We start from the raw sequence: 25,623 nt of genomic DNA, 5'->3' as shown, positions 1-25,623 counted from the left end.
CATGTTGAACCTGATCGCTTTGTTCTTTCTGACGCACCATTGGACAGGTCAGTAGGTGTGTGTGTGTGTGTGTGTGTGTGTGTGTGTGTGTGTGTGTGTGTGTGTGTGTTTGCATTAGTGCATGCTACCAAAAAAATAACCAGTTGTATGAATGCATACTTCATATTCATATTGTAGTAGTAAAAAGAAGCTGACCCTCTTGATTAATCTCTGACATTTGCTAAATAACTACTCTGCTGTTTACATCTTCATATCCTGAGGGTGGAGACATAGAAAACCCTGTCCGGTGTAATTAAACGTCCCTGTGCCACAGTCCCCTCTCTGCCATCAGATAAGCCTTGAGTGAAGTCACAGGCTCACTCCAAGGGTCAAAAGATGCTTTCACAAAACAATGAGAAACTACTGCTCAAAGGGATAATTCTACTCTACAGGGAGTGCAGAATTATTAGGCAAGTTGTATTTTTGAGGAATAATTTTATTATTGAACAACAACCATGTTCTCAATGAACCCAAAAAACTCATTAATATCAAAGCTGAATGTTTTTGGAAGTAGTTTTTAGTTTGTTTTTAGTTTTAGCTATTTTAGGGGGATATCTGTGTGTGCAGGTGACTATTACTGTGCATAATTATTAGGCAACTTAACAAAAAACAAATATATACCCATTTCAATTATTTATTTTTACCAGTGAAACCAATATAACATCTCCACATTCACAAATATACATTTCTGACATTCAAAAACAAAACAAAAACAAATCAGCGACCAATATAGCCACCTTTCTTTGCAAGGACACTCAAAAGCCTGCCATCCATGGATTCTGTCAGTGTTTTGATCTGTTCACCATCAACATTGCGTGCAGCAGCAACCACAGCCTCCCAGACACTGTTCAGAGAGGTGTACTGTTTTCCCTCCTTGTAAATCTCACATTTGATGATGGACCACAGGTTCTCAATGGGGTTCAGATCAGGTGAACAAGGAGGCCATGTCATTAGTTTTTCTTCTTTTATACCCTTTCTTGCCAGCCACGCTGTGGAGTACTTGGACGCGTGTGATGGAGCATTGTCCTGCATGAAAATCATGTTTTTCTTGAAGGATGCAGACTTCTTCCTGTACCACTGCTTGAAGAAGGTGTCTTCCAGAAACTGGCAGTAGGACTGGGAGTTGAGCTTGACTCCATCCTCAACCCGAAAAGGCCCCACAAGCTCATCTTTGATGATACCAGCCCAAACCAGTACTCCACCTCCACCTTGCTGGCGTCTGAGTCGGACTGGAGCTCTCTGCCCTTTACCAATCCAGCCACGGGCCCATCCATCTGGCCCATCAAGACTCACTCTCATTTCATCAGTCCATAAAACCTTAGAAAAACCAGTCTTGAGATATTTCTTGGCCCAGTCTTGACGTTTCAGCTTGTGTGTCTTGTTCAGTGGTGGTCGTCTTTCAGCCTTTCTTACCTTGGCCATGTCTCTGAGTATTGCACACCTTGTGCTTTTGGGCACTCCAGTGATGTTGCAGCTCTGAAATATGGCCAAACTGGTGGCAAGTGGCATCTTGGCAGCTGCACGCTTGACTTTTCTCAGTTCATGGGCAGTTATTTTGCGCCTTGGTTTTTCCACACGCTTCTTGCGACCCTGTTGACTATTTTGAATGAAACGCTTGATTGTTCGATGATCACGCTTCAGAAGCTTTGCAATTTTGAGACTGCTGCATCCCTCTGCAAGATATCTCACTATTTTTGACTTTTCTGAGCCTGTCAAGTCCTTCTTTTGACCCATTTTGCCAAAGGAAAGGACAGTTGCCTAATAATTATGCACACCTGATATAGGGTGTTGATGTCATTAGACCACACCCCTTCTCATTACAGAGATGCACATCACCTAATATGCTTAATTGGTAGTAGGCTTTCGAGCCTATACAGCTTGGAGTAAGACAACATGCATGAAGAGGATGATGTGGACAAAATACTCATTTGCCTAATAATTCTGCACTCCCTGTATACAAGTGCTCCGCCAAAACAGCTTTGCGGAAACTGTCTGCATGACGTGACTTTCAAGCTTTCTTTTAAAATATAACACATAAAATATTTGTAAATTATTTACTCAGTAGACATTATGTTTATTATGTAACAGCACTTTGGGTGTGAAGAAATCATGGCTGACAAATCTAACTTCGTTCTGACATTTTAACGTGTTGTTTATCCAAGAATAAAATAGCAGATTAATTAATGAAAATAGCCCTGAGGTCAAGTATATGTGTTACTTGTACACTAAACTGAACATGATTTAAAAATAAGTACTTCTAAAGCCTAAATATACAGCACCAAAACAAGTACTAAAAAGTACAAATACTGCAGTTGTGGTACTTGTACTTCATTGGCTAGTATACGGTCTGTAACAGCAGCACTAAAGTGACACCGTGTCATACATGAGAGAGATGTCAGACTGGATTACAATCTAGGTCCAGTGCTTCTGTGTAAAACGCCTAGTTAAGCTATGAAGACACCCCCTCCTCCTCTTCCTCACTCACATTCCCCTAGTGTAACGCTGCCAGTGCAGGAAATGTTATTATAACAGCACCAGCAATTCTGCGAAAAATTGCACTTTCAGAGTGGATTTTTAGAGCTCCGGAGCCCATCCAACTAAACAGGAATGCTGTATGCTGAGATGGTTCATTTACTGTAGAAGATCAGTGATGGGAGGCTCAATGAAGCCTAGTATGGCGGGTGTAAAGATGCTTCTGGTTTGTGGGAATGTGCATGATAACAAAAGAGGGGTAAGGAGCATTGCATTGCGAGAATATTTCCACAATATCCACAAACTCAGTGAAATGTTGAAAAGCTGCAGGAATTATGCGGAATTAAGTGTGCAAATAGCAACAAAGGAAAAAGCGTGTGTACGATGCTTTATGAAACAATGCATCCCAGAAAGCAGATGGAGCACCTACCTTGATGTTGTCAGGCGGATACTTGTATCTGTGCATCTTCTCTGCTGGAGCACTACAAACTGTTCACATCATCCGAGGGAGAGAGAAAAAATAATAAAAAATATTTTTTTAAACTCTCAATAAGCATTTAGTTTGAAAAATCTGGGGGACAAAAGAAAACACAAAAAGCTAGAAGCTCAGCTCGACTCTGCTCGGGATAACTACACTGTTTTCCCACAGACTGGCTATTATGTCTGCTCTTCATCAGGGAAAAAGCTTCATGTTGTAGCATTACGCTAGTCAAACGTTAACGCAAGCGCTGACGATATTCTACCGCAAACCGGGAAGAAGAGAGATGCTCTGCTCGTGATTTCCCGTCATCCCGCTGTGTTTTGATGATGATGTTAAGAAAGCAGAGAAAGGATGCTCTCAGGATGTGGCAGCAAGCAGGTCCTTTCGCTCCTGCTGCCTACGGAAGCCTGCGCGCTCCGGATTTTCCTTCGCTTTTTTTTCCTGATACAAGGCGAGCTGATAATTTAGTATCCAGCTTTTGCCAGCTATTATTATTAGTATGCTGCAGTCATGAGCAAAATAATAATTGTAAGATTTTTTTGAACGATACCCAATACAAGGGAAGCTCAAAAAAGTGATAAAGTCTACATTTAAATTTACAGAGAGACAGATACTTAAAGTAAAAATAATAATATATTTTTAAAATCTCTTTAAATTTCTTTTAAACCCATTTTCTACAAGTTCGGTATGACCGTATAAATATTGGTAAATCCAAGCTTTAAATAGAACAAAATAAAGTGCTGTAAAGGCTAGACAATTACAGGCAGGCTAACTCCGCCCCACTTGCGTTTAGCCTAATTGAGACCTTTTACAAGATTATCTTTAACTCTAAACATCCAAAGTTTAATGGGTTGCTTTGTTGTTGTTTGTTTGTTTTTTCTCTCTATTTTTTCACTTTTACTTCTTTTTGACACTTAAATTGTGGTGTTCAAACACTTTAATTGACCACATGATCTATTTAAAATGTTGCTACATACTTGTAATCGTGCTTTATTTTGTTTATTTATTTTTGACTTTGGTGGCATTTTTACAGCTGAGATGGTTTGGACATGTGCTGGGGAGAGATATTGGATATACTGGACAAAATATGTTGATGATGAAGATGTCAGGAACAGAGGTAGACTACCGAGAAGATTTTCAAAATCAGCTTTGATGGGCACATTTTAGAGGTCAGCAAACTGATTGTAAGTTTAAAACATTACAGTATATTACGCCACGGTTGTAGGGCTTTCATTGTGATGAAATCATTATTCTTCAACTGCGCAAACTGAAAGATGGATATTAATGTTTAGCAGAGACGTTAACAGGACAAAAAAAACTATTTCCTCAAGAAAGTTTTCAGCAGCTGTTTTATCAAGGCAGATGCTGTGGATTTCAGAGCCATCTAGTGGAAACAAGTACAAACTGCAAAGAGTAAAGCGCCTTTTCATTGGCCTGGGTGACAATATGCTCACATTTAATGAAGACAAACACAGAAAAAGCCATCAGAGATCTTGATTGATTCATTTTATTTTCCTCAAGGACATTTATGAAGGCAGAAACAAAAATCAGATTCTGTTTTTATTATACACAATTTTGAAAACTGAATTATTTTCCAAGTCACCATCACATCAACATAATGTACACACAGTACCACCTACAGTCACTGAAAGCCCAGGGTTTGGTACACAGCCTGGTTCTCCAAAGGCATCTTGGAGTCACATCTGATTATTATCATTTATGAGAGCAAAGACCATCTCACTGCTCCGACACCTTTGTGAGGCCAGACTTCAGTGTTTGAACTCTTGAGTATGTGGAGGGAAAATTTCAAGAAACCAAAACCAAAAACAGGACAATTCACAAAAAAGCCGTGGTCTGTCAGCTCTGTGGAATGATGATCAAAACTATAAGACGTTTTCAAGCTATGTTTACACACACACACACACACACACACACACACACCACCATTACAGCATTTTCTCATTTTAGGCTAAACTCAATTTTATGTTACTGGTAGCTTAGAAAATAATCATTTACACCACCCAAAAGGCTGCTTTTCAACATCTACCCACAGACAACTGAGATTTAAAACATAAATGAATGAAACTTTAAGGAATGTTGAACATAAATGAGAAGAGTTGACATTTTCACACAAGACAAAACTAACATTCAAAAAAAAAAGTTTCAATGAAACGAAGATTTGGCTGCAAAATTTGGATGTTTTATTATTATGAATCAGCAAATATAACAGAGTCAGAGATTTGGACCCTTGTTAAATGACAGTAATACAACAAGAAAAGGTAAAACCAGGTATTAATGGTGGTAAAGATTTTACTTTCCTTTCTAGTAACTGACTAGGACAGCAATAAGCTTCTTCTTTTGTTTTACTTCAAGCAAACACTATATCCTACAACTACAGGAAAGGATCACGACTCTAATAAAAGTGAAGTCAATTGGGAAGTTCTGGCTGCCGGATACGACCGCAAGACTCAACATTACATTTTTAAAGACTGCAGGAAATCTATATGTGATTTGACCAAATTTGACCTCCCATTGAGCCACCCGACCTTAGTGAGCAGGAAGCCTGATAAATACTGTATTATGGCTGCTGTGTGGGTTAGGACCATCAGCCTATCAGCAAAGAACAGATTTAAAAAAAAAAGAAACAGATCTGACAGACCAGGCAACAAACACAATGACAAACATCCTCATGCTTCACAGGAAAAAAAGATCACATGTGCTGCGCGCGCGCACACACACACACACACACACACACACAGTTTTTCAAATACTCCAGTCTAATTTTTAACTACCATTCAACAAGAGCGGTCAGATAAAAATGATGCAAATTAAACAGTTATCGGTGTAAACCTCTCCTTAAATGCAGAGTGAATCTGTCCGTCTAGCCGCTCTTCAGACTGCCCCGTTTACTTCTACTGCTCATCAGGCTAAATCATCACAGAGTTCGCTCATTTTTCTTTCTTTTAAAAAAAAAAAAAAAAAAAAAAAAAAAAAAGGTATGAAATGCAAAATATGCTGTTTTCTTCAACTTTCCTTCTTCCCTTAAGAATTAAGAGCAGGGCATGGATGTACCAACTCTTGTATGGATGTTAGTTAAAAAAATACCAGGCAAATAGAGACATTTAAATAATTTACGATGTATTTACACAATAATCGATCTTTTTTGTTTTGTTCCAGCAGTGCGTCTGTCTTCTCAGCGTTTGAATGCACATTCTAGTCACCCATCTTTACTTTCGACGTCTGAGGAGAAACAAAAAGCAGTTTTTAATAAACATTTACTGTAAAGCGTTATAATTTTTAAGTCTCTGCACCAACATCTGGGCCTTTGTCCAAACAACTATGTTGTGGAAATATTGTTATAACTAACCAAAACTAAACTAAAAACTTAAAGTTTGCAAAAAAAAAATAATTGTAAACTGAAATAAATTAAAAACAAAAAAAAAACAAAACAAAAAAACAAACAAACGTGAAATTCTATCACATATTTAGAAAAAAACTGTTTTAGCCTCGCTTAGATTAAAGCGAGGCTAAAACTGATAAGACTTAATGATAAGATTGTGATGATTGACAGTTTCTGACCTAAAATAATTAATAAGTGAAATTAAAAACTTCAGTTTGTGCTATGTGGCCGTTGTTCTCCTGTGAGGCAAAAGATGAAGGGTAAAGGCTTGCAAAAAACTGTATTTACCTGCAGAATAGCTACAATGACACCAAACAGGCCGATGGCACTTCCAAAGATTTCCACAATTAGGATCTTCACAAAGAGGCTGGCGTTCTGGGCATCTGCCAAAGCGGCTCCGCTGCCCACGATGCCGACACAGATGCCACAGAAGAGGTTGGAAAAGCCCACAGTCAGACCAGCTCCAAACATGGAGTAACCTAATAGGACAGAAAACAAAATGAGTCACAGCTCAACCTGAGTAACTCACAATGGAGTCGTCTACGAGATTCATGCTCCCTGTTTGATTCTGAAATAAGCCTGTAAGAGTTTATTGTGAAGCATCTTCACAGTTACAGAAACCTAAATATGTTCACTATCTGTTAAATTTTGTGAAACTATTCAAAAAAAAAAAAAATTTAGTGAATGCAGCAAATATCTTTTCTTTACTGTTCTCAACAGTACACGTCCAGATGTTTTAGTAATTTCAAATCTGTGCATCCCCACAGTGGACTTCAAGCAAATCAAGCAACCACTATGTCATTAAAGTACAGACTTTCAGCTTTCATTCACGGGTTTAACACAATTTTTGACCACTTTATCAGTTTTGTCATTTTATCATTTCGTTAGCTTCATAGCATAAGTGCCTAAGTCATTTTTTTGTGTTTTCGGAAAACAAGAAAAAACTAATTTTCTAAATATCACATGCATATTTTTAATTGATATTTTCAATTTGACCAAAAAATGACTTAGGCACTTATGCTATGAAGCTAACGATTTTAAATATAAGGATGGTTTGTAATATTTTGATAAAAGTCTGTTGGAGGCAACGTCTTCATTAAGGCTGGAACTGATGGACATCACCTCCGCTTAAACTGCTCAGGTAGAGTAGAAAAGCGCTATATAAGACCCAGTCCATTTACCAATTTTAAGACTCAACCAGATTGCAGATTTGCCCACTAAAATTTTCCATCTATGACAGGTTTATTTTGGCTTGGGGTTGTTTTCAGCCTAATGATGACACCCTCGCTTGCATAGATTCTCTTTGAACAGAATATTGAGATCTCCAGTAAACAGCTACCAAATACAAAGTCAACACTTGAAATCAACTCTGGATCTTTTGTCCTCCTAATCCTTCATGAAATTAAAAGGGCACAGGCCTCACCTGGGCACTGACTTGCTTGTCAGTCCAGTTAATTTTGAGCCTCTGAAAATGGGGGCCTATGTATAAACAGGGCTGAAATTCTATTATTGTTATTATTATTATTTATTTTTAAAACCCTAGAATTGAAGGTGAGATTTTCCTATTTCAGTCAGGAGTCTCTTTTCTTACCAGCTTGGTAGTTTCGTGCCCCAATAGTCTCAGGAGTCGTTCCACTGAAGTTCTGTAAGACGAAATAAATCATTTCAGAATCCTTATTCCGGGCTCTACAATGACATTTCACTTGTTTTTGTCTCTTACAACTGCAGCTTAATTTCAAGGTGTCGCTGTCCTCTGTGCAGGCTTCCTAGCATCATTTATGAATTTTTTTTTTAAAAAAAAGGCTTCCTCAATCATCAAAAATGTGTTCCTTACCTCGGCCATATTGCTGATGACAATAGCCATGATGATTCCATAGATTGCAACAGCTTCACAGAAGATAATGCTAGAGGGAGAAACAGAATAAGCAAGGGTCACTGTCTCTGCAAAACACTGCTTTGGACCTGCAGCAATAAACTGATGTTACTGGTGCTAGATGGAACCATAATTCACTGAATGCCCTTCTTAGCAACGTACAGCTGTTGACGGGAACAAAACAGACAAGTGCTCTCTTTGACGGGGCTTACCTGACCAAATTTTTGGTTTTGATTCGTGGAGCCTTGACGCCACCACCAATAATGCTAGAGCCAGTGACGTAGATCCCCCTAGGAAAACAAGCGGAAAGAAAAACAACATCACTTACAAAAACATTTTAATGTTACAGAAAAGTCAACAGTTGGTATAAATGGAAACAGGAGAAGCATAAAAACACAGCATGAGTTAAATGACTACCATTATTGAGCTTCACTCTAAAACGACCCATTTACACGTAGTATAAATACACATCTTCTGTGATCCAAATGGTTTTCAATGCACTCGAGACTTGTAATGATGCAAAAACAAGGTAAAAAGGATCCGTTTCAACACACAGTGGCAGCACATTTTTCATCTAATGCACTTAATGGGATAAAATACTAAACAATAAAAAGGAGCTCAAGGTAGGCGATTAAATGAAAATAAAGCTTCTGAACACTGATCCAAAATAAGCAGCCAGCCCAGAGACTTGTAGGTAATATGTGTGAAAACAAATAAGACGATGTATTTCTCATTAATTCCAAATGACAGGAATGTGTAGGACAATCATGCAGAAGAGATAAGTTATTCAGTGTGTAAATCAAAATTATTAAGCAAACACAGGAATCATTTTGTAATCCAGCAACCTGTGGATCGGCAGGTGGCGGTTTTTCCCACAGACCACTGGCTGTAGCTGGCCTTTACCTGCAGCTGTTCAGCCGAAACTGCTTTAAAGGAATTCGGTTAGAATTCTCAGAAGATCTGTGGTTCGATTCCCGAGTCTTCTAGTCTACATTTTGAATTCTTCTTTAAGATAACGAACCCCAAACTGCCCCGAAAAAACGGATCAATGTTAGTGTGTGAAATATATAGGTGTGCAAAGTCCATAAAATGAAGTGCTGTGTAAGTGAGTGAATGTGGTATTTTATGTGTAATTTCTGCAATTTATTATTTCACAATCGAAAACTCTGAATACAAAACAAGAAACTTGTCCAAACATCTATTTTTCATTTCACACAGTTTCAGATTTTACAGTTCTACATTTACACCTGTTGTTTTAAAAAGTAAGGTCAAAGGTTTTAGGGAACAGCACTTTTTTTTTTACTCCTCTTATGTTGAAACAAGACAACTGACAGAGTTTGGCATTTTGTGTAAAATTATGCTCATGTTTTGTAATCAAACATAGCCAGCCATGGATACTAGTATGCACTTAAAGAAGTCTTACTTACCAGGCAGCTCCCACCACAGACAACGAGATGGCCAAACCAATGCCCAGATTGGCCCACATGAAAGGAGAAGTCTCTGTCAGGAACCTACGAGTAAAGAAGTAAAGCTCACTCAGCCTCAATTTTTTAACAACATCATTGTTTGCAAAACCTTTTTAAAACACGATGTACACTCTGTTTTAAACTCTAACCTTTTTCTCAACAGTCTGTTAAAATAAATACCTGTAGTGGATAAATCCAAGCTATGCCCTCTTCAAGTAGTAGATGGAAACCACTTCATGCGTTTCTTTCACATCCCAAATTTATTTGGGGAAAGTACAGACAGACCTCAAAAATGTCTCCAGTGACACATTCACTGTTACTTTCACTTTCAACATATACAAATTATCTTGGAAAATGTCTGATCAGCCAAGTGAAACAGATTGGTGCCTCACTATCACTCTACAAAAAGGGAAAAGGCGGGACCTGAATCTGTCAAAGAGGAAACAGGCAACGTAGACTAGCTTATGTTGTAAGGCATGTCTCTGTACATTTACAATTGTGCAATGTGGGAAAGGGCAGTGCTGTTTTATAACTTTTATTACCCAGAATGTCAATATAATATTTTTCCTGGTAGAACCACTTATAAAATATAACTAAAACAACAGACTAGATGTCAAACAAGGTCAAAAATCATCACTTTCTTAATTCTTTCAGTTGCCCAATTTAGGTGGATCACCTGCCTCTATTTCACCCTATCCCTAGGATCCTCATCTGTCACACCAGCCCTCTGCATGTCTCCATCCATGAAATCTTCGTCTTTTCCTCCTGCCTGGCAGCTCCATAGTCAACATCCTTTGTGCAATATATCCCCCCATTTGCCCCTTTTTCAAACCATCTCAGCCTTGCCTCTCTAACTTCATCTCCAAACTGCTTGACCTGAGCTGGTCCTCTCATTTCTAATCATGCCCATTCTGGTCACTCCCAATGAAAATCTTAACATCTTCTACTCTGCCACCTGTCTTTTTTTTTTTTTTTTTTTTTAAGTGAAAACCATCTTGAAACCATACACCATTGAAAGTCTTACTACCATCTTGTAAATCTTCCCTTTCATTCGTGCTGCTATCCTTCTGTCACAAATCACCTCTGACACTCCTGCCCTCCTCCTTTCTGCATTCTCTTCTTCACCTCTCTTGTGTACACTCCATTGCTTTGTATGGTTGACTCCAGGTATTTAAACTCATTGACCTCTGTTACCTCTTCAGCGTTACACCCATCTCCCTCTCATTCACTTACCCTCACATGTATTCTGTCTTGCTTCCACTCAACTTCATTCCTCTTCTCTCCAGAGCATACCCCCACCTACTCTCACTACACATCACAATGTCATATGCAAACATCATAGTCGGCAGAGACTCTTGTCTGATCTCATCTGTCACTGCGACAAGGAGGAGCTCAGAGCGGATACCTGATCCCACCTTAGCCATCTGTCACTCCTAGCAGACACACCTCACCACTGTCTAGCTGTCCTAAAACATGTTCTACACCACCCTGACTTCTTCACGCAGTACACAGTTCCTCTCTTGGCATCCCATCATATGCTTTCTCGAGATCCACAGTGAACCTCACTCTGACCTTCTCTATAATTCTCCATCAACAGTCACAAAGCAAACATCTGTACAGCTCTTTCTCAGCATTAAGTCATAGTGCTACTAACTGATCATCACGTCTCTTCTTAACCTACCTTCAACAACTCTTTCCTATAGAAAAATGGTGTAGCACGTTAACTTTATCCCTCGGATACTAATGATTTTAGAGTATATATGAATCTTTACCTCCAGACAGCAGCTGTGTACAAAGAATACTTACCATGCCACATCAAAGCGGAATCCCAGGTCAAATATAGTGTAGCAGATCCCTGTGGAAACAGTGACAGTCATTTTTAGGCATATGTGGGAAAAACACGGTAACACTTTAAAGATGAGCCATTTAGTCGACCCGTGTGTATTTCTGCATGAGTAATCTTGTGTTTTGCAGGTTGCGTGAAACACAGTCACACTTCTGTTCTAAAAGAAGCTGCAGCTTCGGTGTGACCACTCACACTCACGTGAAAACCACTGTAGTTCCTACTCAGCACAGTCAGCTGGACACAAAAACACCTAGACGGCTAACCTTAGCACGGCGCAAACAGACGACTTCAAACTAAAATAAGAAAAGCGATCCAAGCATGGTAAAATATTTCCAAATCATACAAGATGTGACACTAATAAAAATAAAATACAATCACTAACATCCAACGTTAAAACCTCTGAAAATTTCTGTTATGAGAGTACGCTGTAAGCTAACTACCCTTAGCTAACAGCATGCTAGCCAGATGCTAACTTAAACCGTGTTGTTTATATAATATGAGCACACAGCGATTTTTTAAAAATACATTCAACAACGAATTGGGTTTTCATGTATCCCTCTTATCATGCATTAGTAAACCATTTTTTCCATATGCTAACTAACCTATCGACTATCCCAGTATTTAGACGGGTCCTGAAGTACAGCTGTCAAACATACCAATAAAATCACAATGTCACGAAGAGACAACGATTAAATACACGACCATTACTGCAAATTACATGAAATATATATTTTCATTCATTCATTTAGCTATTATTAGGCATTTTCCTGTAAAATAAAACCTTACCAACGATTAGTATGGTGCTCCAGAAGGCCAAAGTGACCCCCGTGTAAAGAATGGCGTGTCCGTTCATCATCCACTCTAGTAGCATCTACCCACCGGGTTAACCTGCTGGATCAGCGAGATCTACTTGGCCCAAATTTCAAATCTGATGCCAGTACAGCCCAGGTAGCGATATAATGCAGTTTTACGAAGCGCTATCAGTCGATGGAGGAAGAAGAGAATCAAAAAGAGAAGCTGGGTGATGTCAGCTGATCTGGCTCGACTAGCATGTGACCCAGGAAGGGAGGGAGGGAGGGCTGCGTTCGCTTACGTTTTTACTTTACCCACTGTCGCTTTACAACAAGCGTTTAAAGCACTCTTTGTGTTGAATTTACTCGGTAATTATTCCACCGTAACTTACACAAATATAGAGTTAAATAAAACAAAACGACACCCAACCAAGGCAAAAGAAGTTTAAATATCCTCGAAGATAGTATCCGAAACCGGAGTGTTGACTGCAGCGCGCACAGTGGCCGAAAGATGTCACTGTTGAAATATATATGGCGCAAAGGCAACAAGACTGCAGTGTACACGATTTATAAAGGAAAAACCCAATCAATACTAAGTCTATTTGACTGTTCATTTTTATCCTATAATTAAATATAGTTAACTTGATAGGACATGTGCAAGACAATAACCTCATCCTTAGACCACGAGGGACACTATTATTTTTCAATAAGTGCAAAAATGCTGTGATGGAAATGTTATGGTCTTTGTAATAACCTGATATCATCTGAATAATTATGGGAGATTTGGGACCAACATGTTGAGCAGTTGTGTTTTGGATAAATGTTACATATTTTTCCTCTTGCAGTACTTAAGATATCAAATCAAGGCCAGGGGGCAGGGAAGCTATTCCCATGACACATGGTAGTGAAACACAACAGTAAGACACTTCATGTTGGCTTTTTTCTTTAATTCATTACCTGTTTGAATCTTTGTTTGTTTGCTAAGCCACTTAACACCAACCTGTAAATAATTCAGGCATCGAAATGACACTTAACTCCAACCGGTGTTTCATTCACACATGATACTTAGCAAAGAACAGATTTAACAGTTGCATATTCACACACTTTGCTACTAGCAGCCTGTTGCAAAAGTACAACATTTCTTAGGTTGAATCTACAAAAAATGCCAAATATAACACAGTTTTATATTCATTGGCACTGACAAGGTGATTCCCAAAGATCTATTGGCTGAAAACTTGGTACATATTGGCATGGCAAAAAAACTGAGGAAGCTAAAAAATTGGGGGACAAAAGAAGATATTTCAGACTTGGATGTAATTATAAATGCAGAAAGGAACCATCACATCCACTATGTAGCAACATCTCAAAAAATAAAATTGTCAATACTTTCAGTGTTCAGAAATGCAGTGATCCTAAACATACTGCAAATGCAGTAAACACATACCTCGATTGAAAACCACACAATGAAACACTATTAGTCATGGACTGGCCTCCCCAGAGGGGAGAGATGCTTGATCCATGTCTCAAGTCAGTATTTGGTATGACCATGGCCATACCAAATACTGACTTTCAAACGTATTAGAATTGTATACAGTATTGTGCATATGTATATAAAATAAAACACATTTCTATTTGCAAGCACTATCTGCCTTGTTGCAAGTGTTCTGTCACAGATTACTAATTCTTACATTATTTGAAAGCTAGACACTGTGCTTTGACGCTCTCGGTGTACTCTCATGCTCCAGATTTCTGTTGAGGTATGTCTGCTCATCCTTTTTATAAAAGATTTCCTGTGTGTTTCAGCTGAAATACAATAGTATACAAGAACGTATGAAGCACTCTATCACCAAAGCCTTAAATGAAAGTTTTGAAGTTAATCCTAGTAATCCTTTTTTTGTTTGTTTTTTCAACTACTGTGAAATTTAGAAGAAAAACAATAACCTTGCATCAAATGAAAATGCCATGACACTGCGTTACTCATTATCTATAAAAGCTATTTTTCTTGAACTGTTTCTTTCATTTTCACTGATCTGTATACTTTTTTTTTTGCTGAGCTATACATCTTCAAAAAACTATCAAATTGCAATACTGAAGCACTGTTATATCTCTATGTGGAGTTTTTGAATTAATGTTGAACTTCTTTTTAGTGATGAGCCACCAGTTCTTTATCTGTTATTCTTCTTATAGACTCATCTTCATTAAAATGCAGATGAACGAACTGCACATCAAGTGTGTTTTTATGACAAAATCCATCAAAGCAGGCCTACAGCTAGGATTTGGGAAGCTACACCATTGATAACAAAATGACATTTGCATGTGTGATAACATAACGTGTGTCATGTCAAACATGTCTCTCAGCAACATGAAAAGAAGCAAAAAAAATAAAAAAAAAAAAAAAAAATCCCCTATAAACCAGTTTTCCATGTGACTGACAGCTCAGAGCCAAAAGCAATTCAGAAGTCTGATTCTCCCTTTTCATTAATTTCCGCATGGGCTTCCAGACAGTGCGTATCACCTCTGAGGATGTTGTCTCCATCCTGTTTTTTATAATTCTGGACAGTCCGTGGCAGATTTCATCCCTGAGACCACAACAGTCAGTCGCCAATAAAAGCCATCAGTTCTTTCTTCCGTTCTATCACATATCTGAAAGGGTTTTAATGAGGGCCAGAGACCCTGAAGACAACTTAATTACACCAGCTTTCCAAGTATATAGGGGTGGCAGCTACAACCTGTAACTGTTTCCTCTCTTTTGTAGCATCACGTTGTGTTCTAACTGTCAAGCTACCACTGCATTTCCCCTGAAATGAGGCTTTTGAACTTTGGTTGTCTGGTTTTGTACCCTGGATTGATTATAATAAAGTGTAATGCATTGCTTTTTGAATCTGTGAACATACCAACACTCTCTAAAACATTTCTTTTCAGCAGAAAATAAAGCCTCATCCTGCATTTCTCCTAATTTAAGACGTATAAATGTTCCACTTTAATGCTGCTTAGAGACTGCTTTATAATCACTGAAAGATAAAATTTTTTTTTAAAAAGCCCAGCTTCTAACAGTGTCTGCCATGAAAGTTATGACGGAAAAAACCACAACTCCTACTTCTCCCAGAAATCGACTAATATGGTAGCACTTAGCATGGTAGAGCAGAGGCAGCGTTTTCTAAAGAGAGGGTTTAAGACTAGCTGTTGAAACTGGGGATACTAGAGTTCATTCTATGTTTATTTACAGCTGTTGAACACATTTTTAACATAACCCTGGGATGTTTTTCTCTTATCCAACAAAAATCCTGTGAAGTGGAAAAACAAATCGCTAAAAATGCCCGGACTTTATAATTGCTTACATTTTGTGCAGTTTCTGACATGTTATCATGATTTCTCCTCTAAAGTAGTCCAAAGAACATGATTTTCACCCCCTATAACTCCTGACCATGATTTTAGCATGTGTGGACTATTAACTAATTACTTACAGAAAGTACAGCCTCATTCACTTGTAGGGTTTTACATATCAGGGTAAAATCTTTGGTAAGTATTAGTAAGTCTTAAAATAAATTAAATACAACCTCAGATGAATGAAAACTGAGAATAATTAAAGAAAGAAAGAAAGAAAGAAAGAAAGAAAGAAAGAAAGAAAGAAAGAAAGAAAGAAAGAAAGAAGCTTCTCAGATGAGAGGTTAAACATCTTCAAGGCCAAAGGAGCTTGCAAAGAAAAGCGTCTGGACTTTTTTAAGTACTTAAGTACTTTTCTTTGCAAGCTCCTTGGACTACAACGACCTGGACGACTGAAAACCTTCACAGACAAATAATGTTATTATTCAATTAATTATAACATAATAAAGATCATCTGGTCGTTAAGAAGCCTTAAAGTTTGGTAAATACAACCTCAGATCAACTGTGAAATATGTTATACTCTATCGTTGTTTTTTAACAACAGCTAAGCCAAATATTTACAAATTAAGTACTCTAAGTCATGTGACAAAAAGGTTTTACTGTCATGGCCTGGGTCTAGGGACCCAGGGCTCATGTATTTTAGTGTATATTTATGTTTATATTTTCCGTGTGGTGTTTTGATTTTCTCTCCTTTTTTCTCCTGGTTTCTCCGTGTGAGCTTCTGGATGTTTTGGTTCGCTGAGGAGACTGCAAACCCGGAAGTGTTTCTTCACTCGAGACAGCCACACCTGCCGCTCGTCCTCCTCTGCCAGCTGCAGCAGATTACGCTCATCAAGGGAGCGGTATTTAAGACTGCAGCTGAGCTGAGGCCGACACTGGATTCTTGAGTCAGAGCGCGTCAGTACAGCCGTGGACTTTTGTATAAACCTTCGAGATAATAGATGTCCTGCTAACCTTAATGTGTTTGTGTTACCAGGAATCTGGAGCGGAGTGTGTTTTGAAGTCACGGTGTAGGAGTGTTTTGGAGTCGCCACTTTTCACCTTTCACGGACATCTGCACTGTCTGGGATTCAGGGAGAATCGCCACAGGACCACAGTGCCTGGATTTTGTATATAGTTGTGGGTTTTCCACCCCCTGTCAATAAATCCACTGTCCTTCACTAAAAGTCTGCGTTTGGGCCCTACTTTCATTGCAACTCCACGGTCTGCCGTCGCAGCCCGTGACCTTTATTGGACTCTGTGAAGTCCTGTGCAAAACTTAATATACCCAATGATTTGGTAACCTGTTCAATGACCTTTAGCAGCAATAACTTGAAAAAAATGCTTTCTGCATGACTCCATCACTCTGTCACATGGTTGTGGAGGAATTTTGGTCCACTCTTCTGTACCACATTGCTTCAGTTCATTAAAATGTGTATATGCTCATGCACAGCTCTGCCACAGGATTAGAGTCAGGTTGAGTCGGCCATTAAAACACCTTAATTCTTTTCTTTTTCAGCTATTATATCATACATATGCTAAGAATATTATCCTGTTGAATGACCCAGTTTCGTCCAAGCTTTAGGACAAATGTGAGGCCTGATGACCTCACATTTGTCTCTAGAATACTTCAGTGTACAGAGGAGTTAATGGTTAACTGCAAGGTGTCCAGGTCCTGTGGCTGCAAAACAAACCCAAATCATCACCACCGTGCTTGATAGTTGTTATGAGGTGTGTCCCGATGTGCTGTGTTCGCTTTTCTCCAAAAGTGTTACTGTTAGCACCAAAGCTGCACTTCTCTGTCTGAAGGACATTGTTCCAGAAGTCTTGTGGTTTGTTCAGATACAACCTTGCAAACGTAAGCAGTGCTGCCATGTTGGTGTTTTTTTGGGGGTTTTTTTAGAGAAAAGAGACTCCTGGAAACCCTTCCAAACAAGCCAAACCTGTTCAGTATTTTTTTTTAATTGTACTGTCATTTTTTTGCAGTTTCTTTGAGCATTGCACAATCTGACCTTGTGGTAAATTTGCTGATACACCCATTTCTAGGAAGAATGTGGCATTGTATCGATGCACACCTGAACCCTCCAGACCAGCAAACTGCCAAAACATGTACTGGACATGTTCATGCATTAAATATGGCATCAGAAATAGCACACCCTTGCCTCAGATAGCTGGAACAGAAAGGATAAAAGCATGAATCAGTTAGGAAGGCACTCATAAGAGCACATTACTCCAACATGTCCAACAGATCCCTTTGATTCAGCCTGTTTAATGTTTCCTTCCATTTTGTACTTCACACAAGGTTTTACTCCCTATCTGCCAGGTCATCTTGTCCTGTTCATTTTTTGTCTCAGCAGTCTTGAACTTTAACTAAATGACATAAAAGTACGTTTCTCATTGGAATACAATTCTCTCTGGAAACTACTGAATCAGACATTTCAGGCTCTAAAATGCAAACCAACCAACAACACCTAAAATAGAATAATACTGTGGAAAAAGCCAAGGTTTAACCACAATCTAATGTGTTTTACAGTGTTTGGGAAATACAACCGCAATTAAAACATATCCGATCCCGCCTATTCACTTTGATCCTGTTAGTGTAATGAGATTCTGAGTAGTGTCAATTAAAATGAAGATGTTGTTAGCTTTGTTCATTATGTAAAGTACAAGCAAGAAAAAAACAAAACAGACCCTTCCTATGAATAACAAATGAGACAGGGAGACCAGCACCAGCTCCTACATAAATTTAATATTTACTTAATAAATATTCCAGTTTGCTGAATTATAAATATAACAAATCAAAGTAAAAAAAAAAGAGAGAGAGAGAAAAGAAAGACCAGTAGGATCAACAACAAAACACAATAACTACTTAGGAATAATATGATGGTAACAAAAAATAAATAGACAGAAAACCTCCCCCACATATAAACTGTACAAATAGGAGATGAGACGAGAAGCAAAGTCTGAGATTAGTGCAGCTCAAGTTACTCTTCTGAACGATATTTAGGGCATATAGAGTTTACCAGTAAGTATATAAGTGCTGAACTTTCAGAAACAGCCGCATATTTGCTTCAGTAACTGGCCCTCGATTTGAGTCAGACTTATGCAACAGTTTGGCCATTTATTCTTGAGGCTGACGGTCCTGTCATAAGCTGCTCACAAACAAAGGCGGGCGTAGTCAGAAGAGGTTCTGAGAGTCATTTATTTATGCCGGCCTCCCAAAGTGCACAAAGGAATATAAAACAATAAATAAATTACAAAAAAAAGTCACGGCAAAATCTAATTCCAGCGTCTTTTCCACAGCTCGAATCACATAACTCAGCGACGTCATTTCAGAGATCTTTGGTCACGTGATATTCTGATAACCGGCCTCGATAGGGCTTCATTTGAACACGCCCCCTTTACTAGACAGAGACACTTTTTTTTTTTGCACAGAAATGTACAACAATTATGGCAATCTCTACAAAGATTCTATTTTCCCAACATGAAGTAGCATCAGAACAGGCTGAATTCCAACATATAGTAGATAATGAACAGGAAGTACAAACAACAACAAATAAATAAATAAAAACAAACCCCAAACAGAATCAAAGCAAACAAACAAACAAACAAAAAAAAAAGACGTTATACCTTAGGGGTTTTCTAGCAGATCTAATTCAATAATCATATGATTCAGAACCAGAGCTTGTTTTTTGTCCATAAATATAACAGATGAGAGGAAGAGCCAGAGCTCTTTGTGAAAAGTAAAAAAGGACGGCTTTGTTTTCAGAAAACGACATTTGTGAATGAAGAATTTACCCATAATAATTATTACATTTAGAACACTTTCAAGCTTCTTTTCTTTTCTTAGAGAACCAAAGATACTATCATTTTTAGAAAATTCAAGTAAGTTTGGAATCTTTTGAAAGAGCCAGTAGTGCACATCGTTCCACAGGGCTTTGCAGAATATACAATTATAAAATAAATGTTCTGTAGATTCAATATCCCCATCACAAAAAGAGCAAGAATTATTATCAATAGCTGCGACGTCTGAGAAATTCTTTGGAAGGGTAAATACCAGAAAGGATTTTGTAGTGGACCTCCTTAGCTTTGGGAGGAGTGGGAAGTTTTAGGTAATTTTTTCTGATCTCTTTCTTTCTCTAACAGATGTGAGATGGAATTTGGATTGGATCTATAAGGGAAAAAAAACTGTGTGACACATTACTGTATGTCTTCTGTATGTGAATCATACAGAAATCAGTTACTTGTCCCCATACTTTTACTTAATTCACTTAATGTACAGAATTCACCTGCTTGCTGCATACAATGCTACTACTGCACATTTACATAATGTATATAATATATAATGTTCTTCCTCTCTCCCCCCTTTTGCACAAGTCAAGGAGCGTGTCAGGTTACATTTCACTGCGTGTTATACTTGTATAACTATGCATGTGATGAATAAAGAATCTTGAATCTTGAATCTTGAAAGGATTCCTGCTAAATGTAGTTCTACAAGCAACCAAATCATGGGGTGTACTTAGCTTTTCATACACTGCGTCTACATTTTGGCCTAGATTTTGTTAAATAAATAACACTGTGTAATATGTCATGTGTTATTATTTGTCTGAGGTTGTATTTACCCAACCAGTAAGGTCTGAGTAATTTTTATATCCTGATATATAAAACCTTACAAGTTTTCCCAGGACTGCATGATACTGTGATAACTTTGGCATGAGTTAGATACAGATACTAAAGTGTAAAAATTGAGCTCACTGGAATGTATCTCAAGAAACTGCAGTGACAATGTAATATTACATATTATTACTGGTAGGAGCTTATGAATACTTAGATTTTAATTTCTTTCCTCAGCATGAACATATCCAAGTGGTATTAAAAATTAATTTTGTTCTAGATTAATCTGTGTCTTTCATCAAGCTGCTGCTGTTGATAGATCACTTGTAGCTGTCTTTAATGCTGTTGCTGTTACACCATACTGTTTATTAATTATCCAGAGCAAGCACTTCTCTGGTGTGTCACCACACGAGTCGGTAACTTCTGGTTTCAGACACGTCTGTTCACTTAGGGAGTATGAGTCTCCTCACGTACTTCAACACAGATTGAACATCCTTGAGTTTGCAGAATAGAGTTTGCATTCTCTGAAGAGATTAAAGGAACAAAAGGAAGGATATTTAATTGAGGCACCAAAAAGATACTTTTTTACTAACATTTAATTTAATAACTAGAAATGAAGGCAGTTGGAAATGTGATGAAAAATCGATGCAATTAGTTTGTATGCTGGAATGAGACGAGACTGGGCAAATGTTATTGAACTGCTCAGTTTCAGTTGCGAACCTGTGGAATTGACCATCTCGACACATGTGCTGAGTTTAAATCTGACTCAGAGGTCTTCTGTTAACACACAGAGGTCTTAGCCCCTGCAGGGTCATTTTGGCTTTCATTCTTTTTTTTCTTCTTTTTTTCAGTGGTTAGTTGGTTTATTGGACCTGAAGCACCGTTCAACTCCAGCAGAGTAGTGTTTTGATTCCCGTTATTGTTTTAAATTTCAAAATTTAATGCTAAAATTACCCTGGACAGAAATTTAAAAGGTCACCCATTTGGTCCATCTTAGAATTTTAATGCAAGAAAAATAACTTACCTGCAACATGTAAGACGTTGTTTAACTAACACATGTTAGTTGCATTCACTGGTTTTTGTAATAATTTCTTGACTCATTGTGAAGCATTGCTTGATTGCAACAGTACAGCCTTCTAATAAGAGAATGAGTACAGCTGGTTAGGAATAATACAGCGGCCATCCAAGAATGAAATCTATTAAAGTTTTATTCAAATATAACAAAGGAGAAAATCTTCATGGCAGCTGTATTCCATGCAAGTAGAAGGACACATTTTTAAAACATTTTCATTAATTTGAAACCCTGAAAAAGTGTTTATCAGCTTGATCTGTGTCTAAAAGTGTATTTGGTTTCTGGAACCTCCTACCTAAACATATTGCTATCTGGTCGTTAAGTGATGACGTGAGGAATCCTACTTCCTGGCCTAAAGTAGTCTGCGTTTAATATGGCTTTTGTGTTGTTAACATGTTTAATGTTATGTATTTTCTTCTATTTGATCTCAAAAAGCTCCTAAAACAGTCAGTGATCACTGTTGACCTCCCTCGGCTTTTATTACCGCTAATCATTTATTTAAGCTCAGTTTTTAAAACCTTAGGATGTAACTACAGCCCAGCCCATGCAGCAGTATATGAATGACTAACCTCGTATTGTGGATGGATTATCTCAGTTGTTCTCCTGGCTGAAATTTGGTCCTTTTACAGCATCCTGCATTGCGATTACATTTGTTCCTGACCACCGAGAACACTCGCGTTAACTTTTATCGAGTGGAAAAAAGTTAGCTTGTTTATATTATGCTAACATAGCTGTGTCGCTAGCGGTCACGTAGCACATCATTATATACCAGCTAGCCAAACTTCAGTAGCCCTACAAACGTCACTGCTGTTTAGTTTTCTGTCTTTATTTATGTTGGAAGTAATAACAGAGTTGTATGTTTTAATTTGTTTCCAAAACCCCGCAGTCAGGACATGCTATATTGTATTTAGATAGAAGCTAGCGTGCTAACATCCTGCTAACTTCTAACTCCGTTAAATGTCATAAATTCCGTTTTCATGGATGCCTGGATGTTAAACTCAATTGTTACACCTGGTAGAGCAGAACACTGATCATTTTATTAAAGATGAAAGACTTTAGACAGTTTTCCAACTCTCAGTAATGCCATAGTAATCGTTTGATATATGGACCTGCAGCGGAGTTTAGGCCCAGACATGGCTAGTGACGTCAGACTTAACGACCGGATATTTATGATTCATTCCAGAAGACTCAGACGTCTTATGGGGAAACATTTACTGTATTCTCAATGCTGAGGAAACAAAGATGACAAAAATTGTTCATTTGACATGTTGCCTCTCTTTTCTTTACACTGAATTTCTGCTTCTTCTGTAGAATGTTTTGTAAGCAAGGTCTACCTTCATGAAATCAGACAAAAGAGATGTCTCTCAGGCTCAGATATTTTTTTTTAACTGGATCATTTATTGAGCTTTCCGACAAACAAACATGTGGCACAGTAGCACGGCATGTGTCTGATTGCATACCTCAGGTTTTTCAAGAAAAAAAAATCATACCGATGATGTAAATGTCCCAAAAACTCGAAAACAACCCATGTGAAATATACACAGTTTAAAAATGATTGCAGATCTGTCAGCACAACTCAGATTGGTTGATCATAGCCAGATGGATAAATGGTCCTTAACACATTACGCTGGACTAATTACAAATGAGCTTGCAGGATCAATTTTTATTCTTCTATACCAGCCATAACTATCGTCAAAGGGGTTATATTTTAGGATTTTCGGTCAGTGAGGAAGTGATGAGATTTGAAATCCAAAAGTTTTAAGATCTTTTTCACTGTGACTTTACATATTTTGTGGCATTTTAGCAGAAGAGATTTTTGAAAATTGGTACTTGAGTGGTTAGTAGAAGCATATTTTAAACATGTCGTTTGTTCATTCTGGGGAATGGTAAGAACTTTGTAATGAAACCATTGACAGTTTAAAAGGTGGTTTAACTTTCCTTATCTGAAAAGTGAAGCCAGTGTAGAAGTACATCAAATCTGCATTCCTTTAAATAACCGGTATTGGGCAACGCCTGTGAAAATGGTCCTCAGCTCTCTCACGCCATTGAACACTTTCCTCATGACTTTGTGGGCTTAATTAAAATTTTCAGGTCATACTGGATGGTCATTTTCAGAAAGGAGGATTCATCAGAATTTGGTCATGCTCATCTGTGACTGTCCTTATCTAGTGAGCATGTGGTTTCACTGTAACATCCAGTGGGTGAAGCTGGCAAAGTTCATCTGTTATACTGGCTGTATCCCAATTCAGGGTCTGCAGCCTTAAAGTACGCAGCCTCAACGATCCTCAAGGGCCGCGTACTTAAAGACCGCTAAGGCCGGAAGTGCGAGGCTTGTGAAATGGGACGGTCTAGCCTCCGTTGCGCTGCCCAGGTTGCCTAGCAACCATGATACTAACAGCTGGAAACGTTTCATACAGCTTTGTTTGACAGAAATGAAGGAGAAAATCTTTTGTTCATTTGTTTGTTTGTTTCTACATGAGCTTTGATCATTCTCTGTAAGATTAAGCTCAGCTATTGAACGGCGTATATTTTAAAGTAAAGGCTTTAAAACCAAGTTAGTACAAACGTCACTAATGTCACATAACTTTGCCGACATGTGGCCAACAGTAATGTTTTAATGTTCTTCGTTATTAAACATTTGCACATAAATAAGTGACATAATATTCAGTACTTACTTAAAGTTTACTCTTCGGGCGCCCCTCATGCCGTTTTTTTTCGGCAAAATTATCCACACCCACCCCTATGCATTCTGGGATATGTTGGGCCACGAAGTCTACACCGCCACGTCCTTAAATTCAGGGAAATGAAGGACGCATTTGAGGGCCGCATTTCGAGCAGCCTTGAATTGGGACAACCTTCGTCGCGTCGCTATGACATAATCGGCCTTAAAATGCGGCCCATAAGGCTGCAGACCCTGAATTGGGATACAGCCACTGACTGTAGGGAAAAATGGCAGAGTGGTGGTGGACCTCCTACCACTGAATGTACAAAGAGCTTCCTCTAAAGTCAACAAGGAACATCCATCGTCCATTCATCCATCCATAGTCTAAGCTATAATAGGGCAAGTAATCGTGTGGAGGGTGCGAAAGGAGGATCCAATAGCAGACAATGGCGGAGGTGCAAGTGGGTTTTATTTACAGTGCACAAAACCAAGGTGTGGGCAGAACCGAACATAAACCTAAACTGGGAAAACTAATACAAAATGGAGGACATGAAGCGAGGAGCAGAGAGACACGAAGAAACATGGAATAATGCAGACTACACGGAGGTTCACAGAGAAACACAGACGACGCGACGAGAAGCACAGGCAGACACCAACTATAAATACACACACCAGGTAATCAGGAAATGGCACACAGGAGGGGACACAGCTGGAACTAATGGGCATAACGAGACAGACCTACAAAGTAAAACAGGAAACACCCAGACTGTTTTACAACACAAAACTCGGGGACCCGTACAGAGCACAGAGGGAGACACAGGTAGGGAAAATAAACACGACAACCAAACCCCAACAACCAATACAAATCAGAATAACTAGAAAATAATAATCACAAACTCAAGGCGCTGGGTCCCCCCCCCACAAGGGCTGGCTCCCGACAGCCCCAAAACACACCACCAGACCCGGGTGGGCGGTGGGGGGCCCAGGAAGGAGGGCCCGGAACAGAGCAAAACAAGAGCCCCCCAGGAAGGCAAGCCAAATGTCCAGAACGCGCACAGAGGAGCAGAGTCTGAAACATAGTTCAGGTGGTCGGCCTAGGGGCCGATAGCACCGAAGGCCAGGGTGAGACAGTTCAGGGGGCCGGCCATGAGGATGGCAACGGCGGCGACGAGAAGGCAGTTCTGGGGGCCGACCGTGCGGACGGCAATGGCGGCGACAATGCAAGTCCGGAGGCCGGCCACGCGGAAGGCAGTGGCGGCGTTCATGAGGTTGTCCACAGTGGCGAAGATGCCCAACAAGCGGCCTGGCAGATGACCGACGATGTGGAGGTGGTAGTAGGGGACCTGAAGGCTGCGTGGCCCCTGCAGCACCAGGCAAAACGGAGGTTGGACCAGAAGGGGTAGAGGCCGAAACCGAAGCTGGGCCAGGCGAAGTGGATGCAGAGGCTGGACCAGGCGGCACCGAAGCGAATGCGGAGGCTGAACCAGGCGAGGCTGAAGCTGGACCAGGCGAAGACGAAGCTGATGCAGAGGCTGGGCCAAACG

General features: G+C 39.1%; 2 protein-coding genes across 3 annotated transcripts in view; both read right to left on the bottom strand.

Moving 5' to 3' along the window:
* Nucleotides 1-3,423, bottom strand: part of b4galt2 (UDP-Gal:betaGlcNAc beta 1,4- galactosyltransferase, polypeptide 2) — a 212,861-nt gene extending 209,438 nt beyond the window's left edge. The window contains exon 1 of the mRNA XM_005912500.3: nucleotides 2,942-3,423. The gene's annotated coding sequence lies outside the window, so the exon portion shown is untranslated. The remainder of the gene's footprint in view (nucleotides 1-2,941) is intronic.
* Nucleotides 3,424-5,976: 2,553 nt separating this feature from the next.
* On the bottom strand, nucleotides 5,977-12,653 carry atp6v0b (ATPase H+ transporting V0 subunit b). Of its 2 annotated transcripts, XM_005912501.3 has the most exons (8): nucleotides 12,364-12,647; nucleotides 11,538-11,586; nucleotides 9,693-9,776; nucleotides 8,478-8,555; nucleotides 8,227-8,296; nucleotides 7,984-8,035; nucleotides 6,681-6,871; nucleotides 5,977-6,232 (listed from the first exon to the last, which is right to left on the bottom strand). In XM_005912501.3, the coding sequence occupies exons 1-8, from the start codon at nucleotides 12,446-12,448 to the stop codon at nucleotides 6,206-6,208; spliced, it is 636 nt and encodes a 211-aa protein (XP_005912563.1). In that variant the 5' UTR covers nucleotides 12,449-12,647; the 3' UTR covers nucleotides 5,977-6,205. The 2 variants fall into 2 exon arrangements, with proteins under 2 accessions (XP_005912563.1, XP_042076084.1); XM_042220150.1 differs by lacking the exons at nucleotides 5,977-6,232; nucleotides 6,681-6,871 and adding an exon at nucleotides 7,425-7,750 and having other exon boundaries at nucleotides 7,974-8,035; nucleotides 12,364-12,653.
* Between the last annotated feature and the right edge of the window lie 12,970 nt (nucleotides 12,654-25,623).

The sequence above is a fragment of the Haplochromis burtoni genome, unplaced genomic scaffold (genome assembly GCF_018398535.1).
Source record: "Haplochromis burtoni strain Fernald_Lab_line unplaced genomic scaffold, NCSU_Asbu1 Contig_3, whole genome shotgun sequence".
NCBI lineage: Eukaryota > Metazoa > Chordata > Actinopteri > Cichliformes > Cichlidae > Haplochromis > Haplochromis burtoni.
This window is presented reverse-complemented; position numbering and strand designations above follow the sequence as displayed.

Bases quoted from the DNA above. Each gene is read 5' to 3' on its own strand.
- atp6v0b (XM_005912501.3), bottom strand. From the start codon at position 12,448: ATGCTACTAGAGTGGATGATGAACGGACACGCCATTCTTTACACGGGG. The intron at 9,777-11,537 runs GTAAGTATTCTT...CTTTACTCGTAG, and splicing joins TTCCGCTTTGATGTGGCATG to GTTCCTGACAGAGACTTCTC. The intron at 6,233-6,680 runs GTAAATACAGTT...GTTTCTCCTCAG, and splicing joins TCATTGTAGCTATTCTGCAG to ACGTCGAAAGTAAAGATGGG.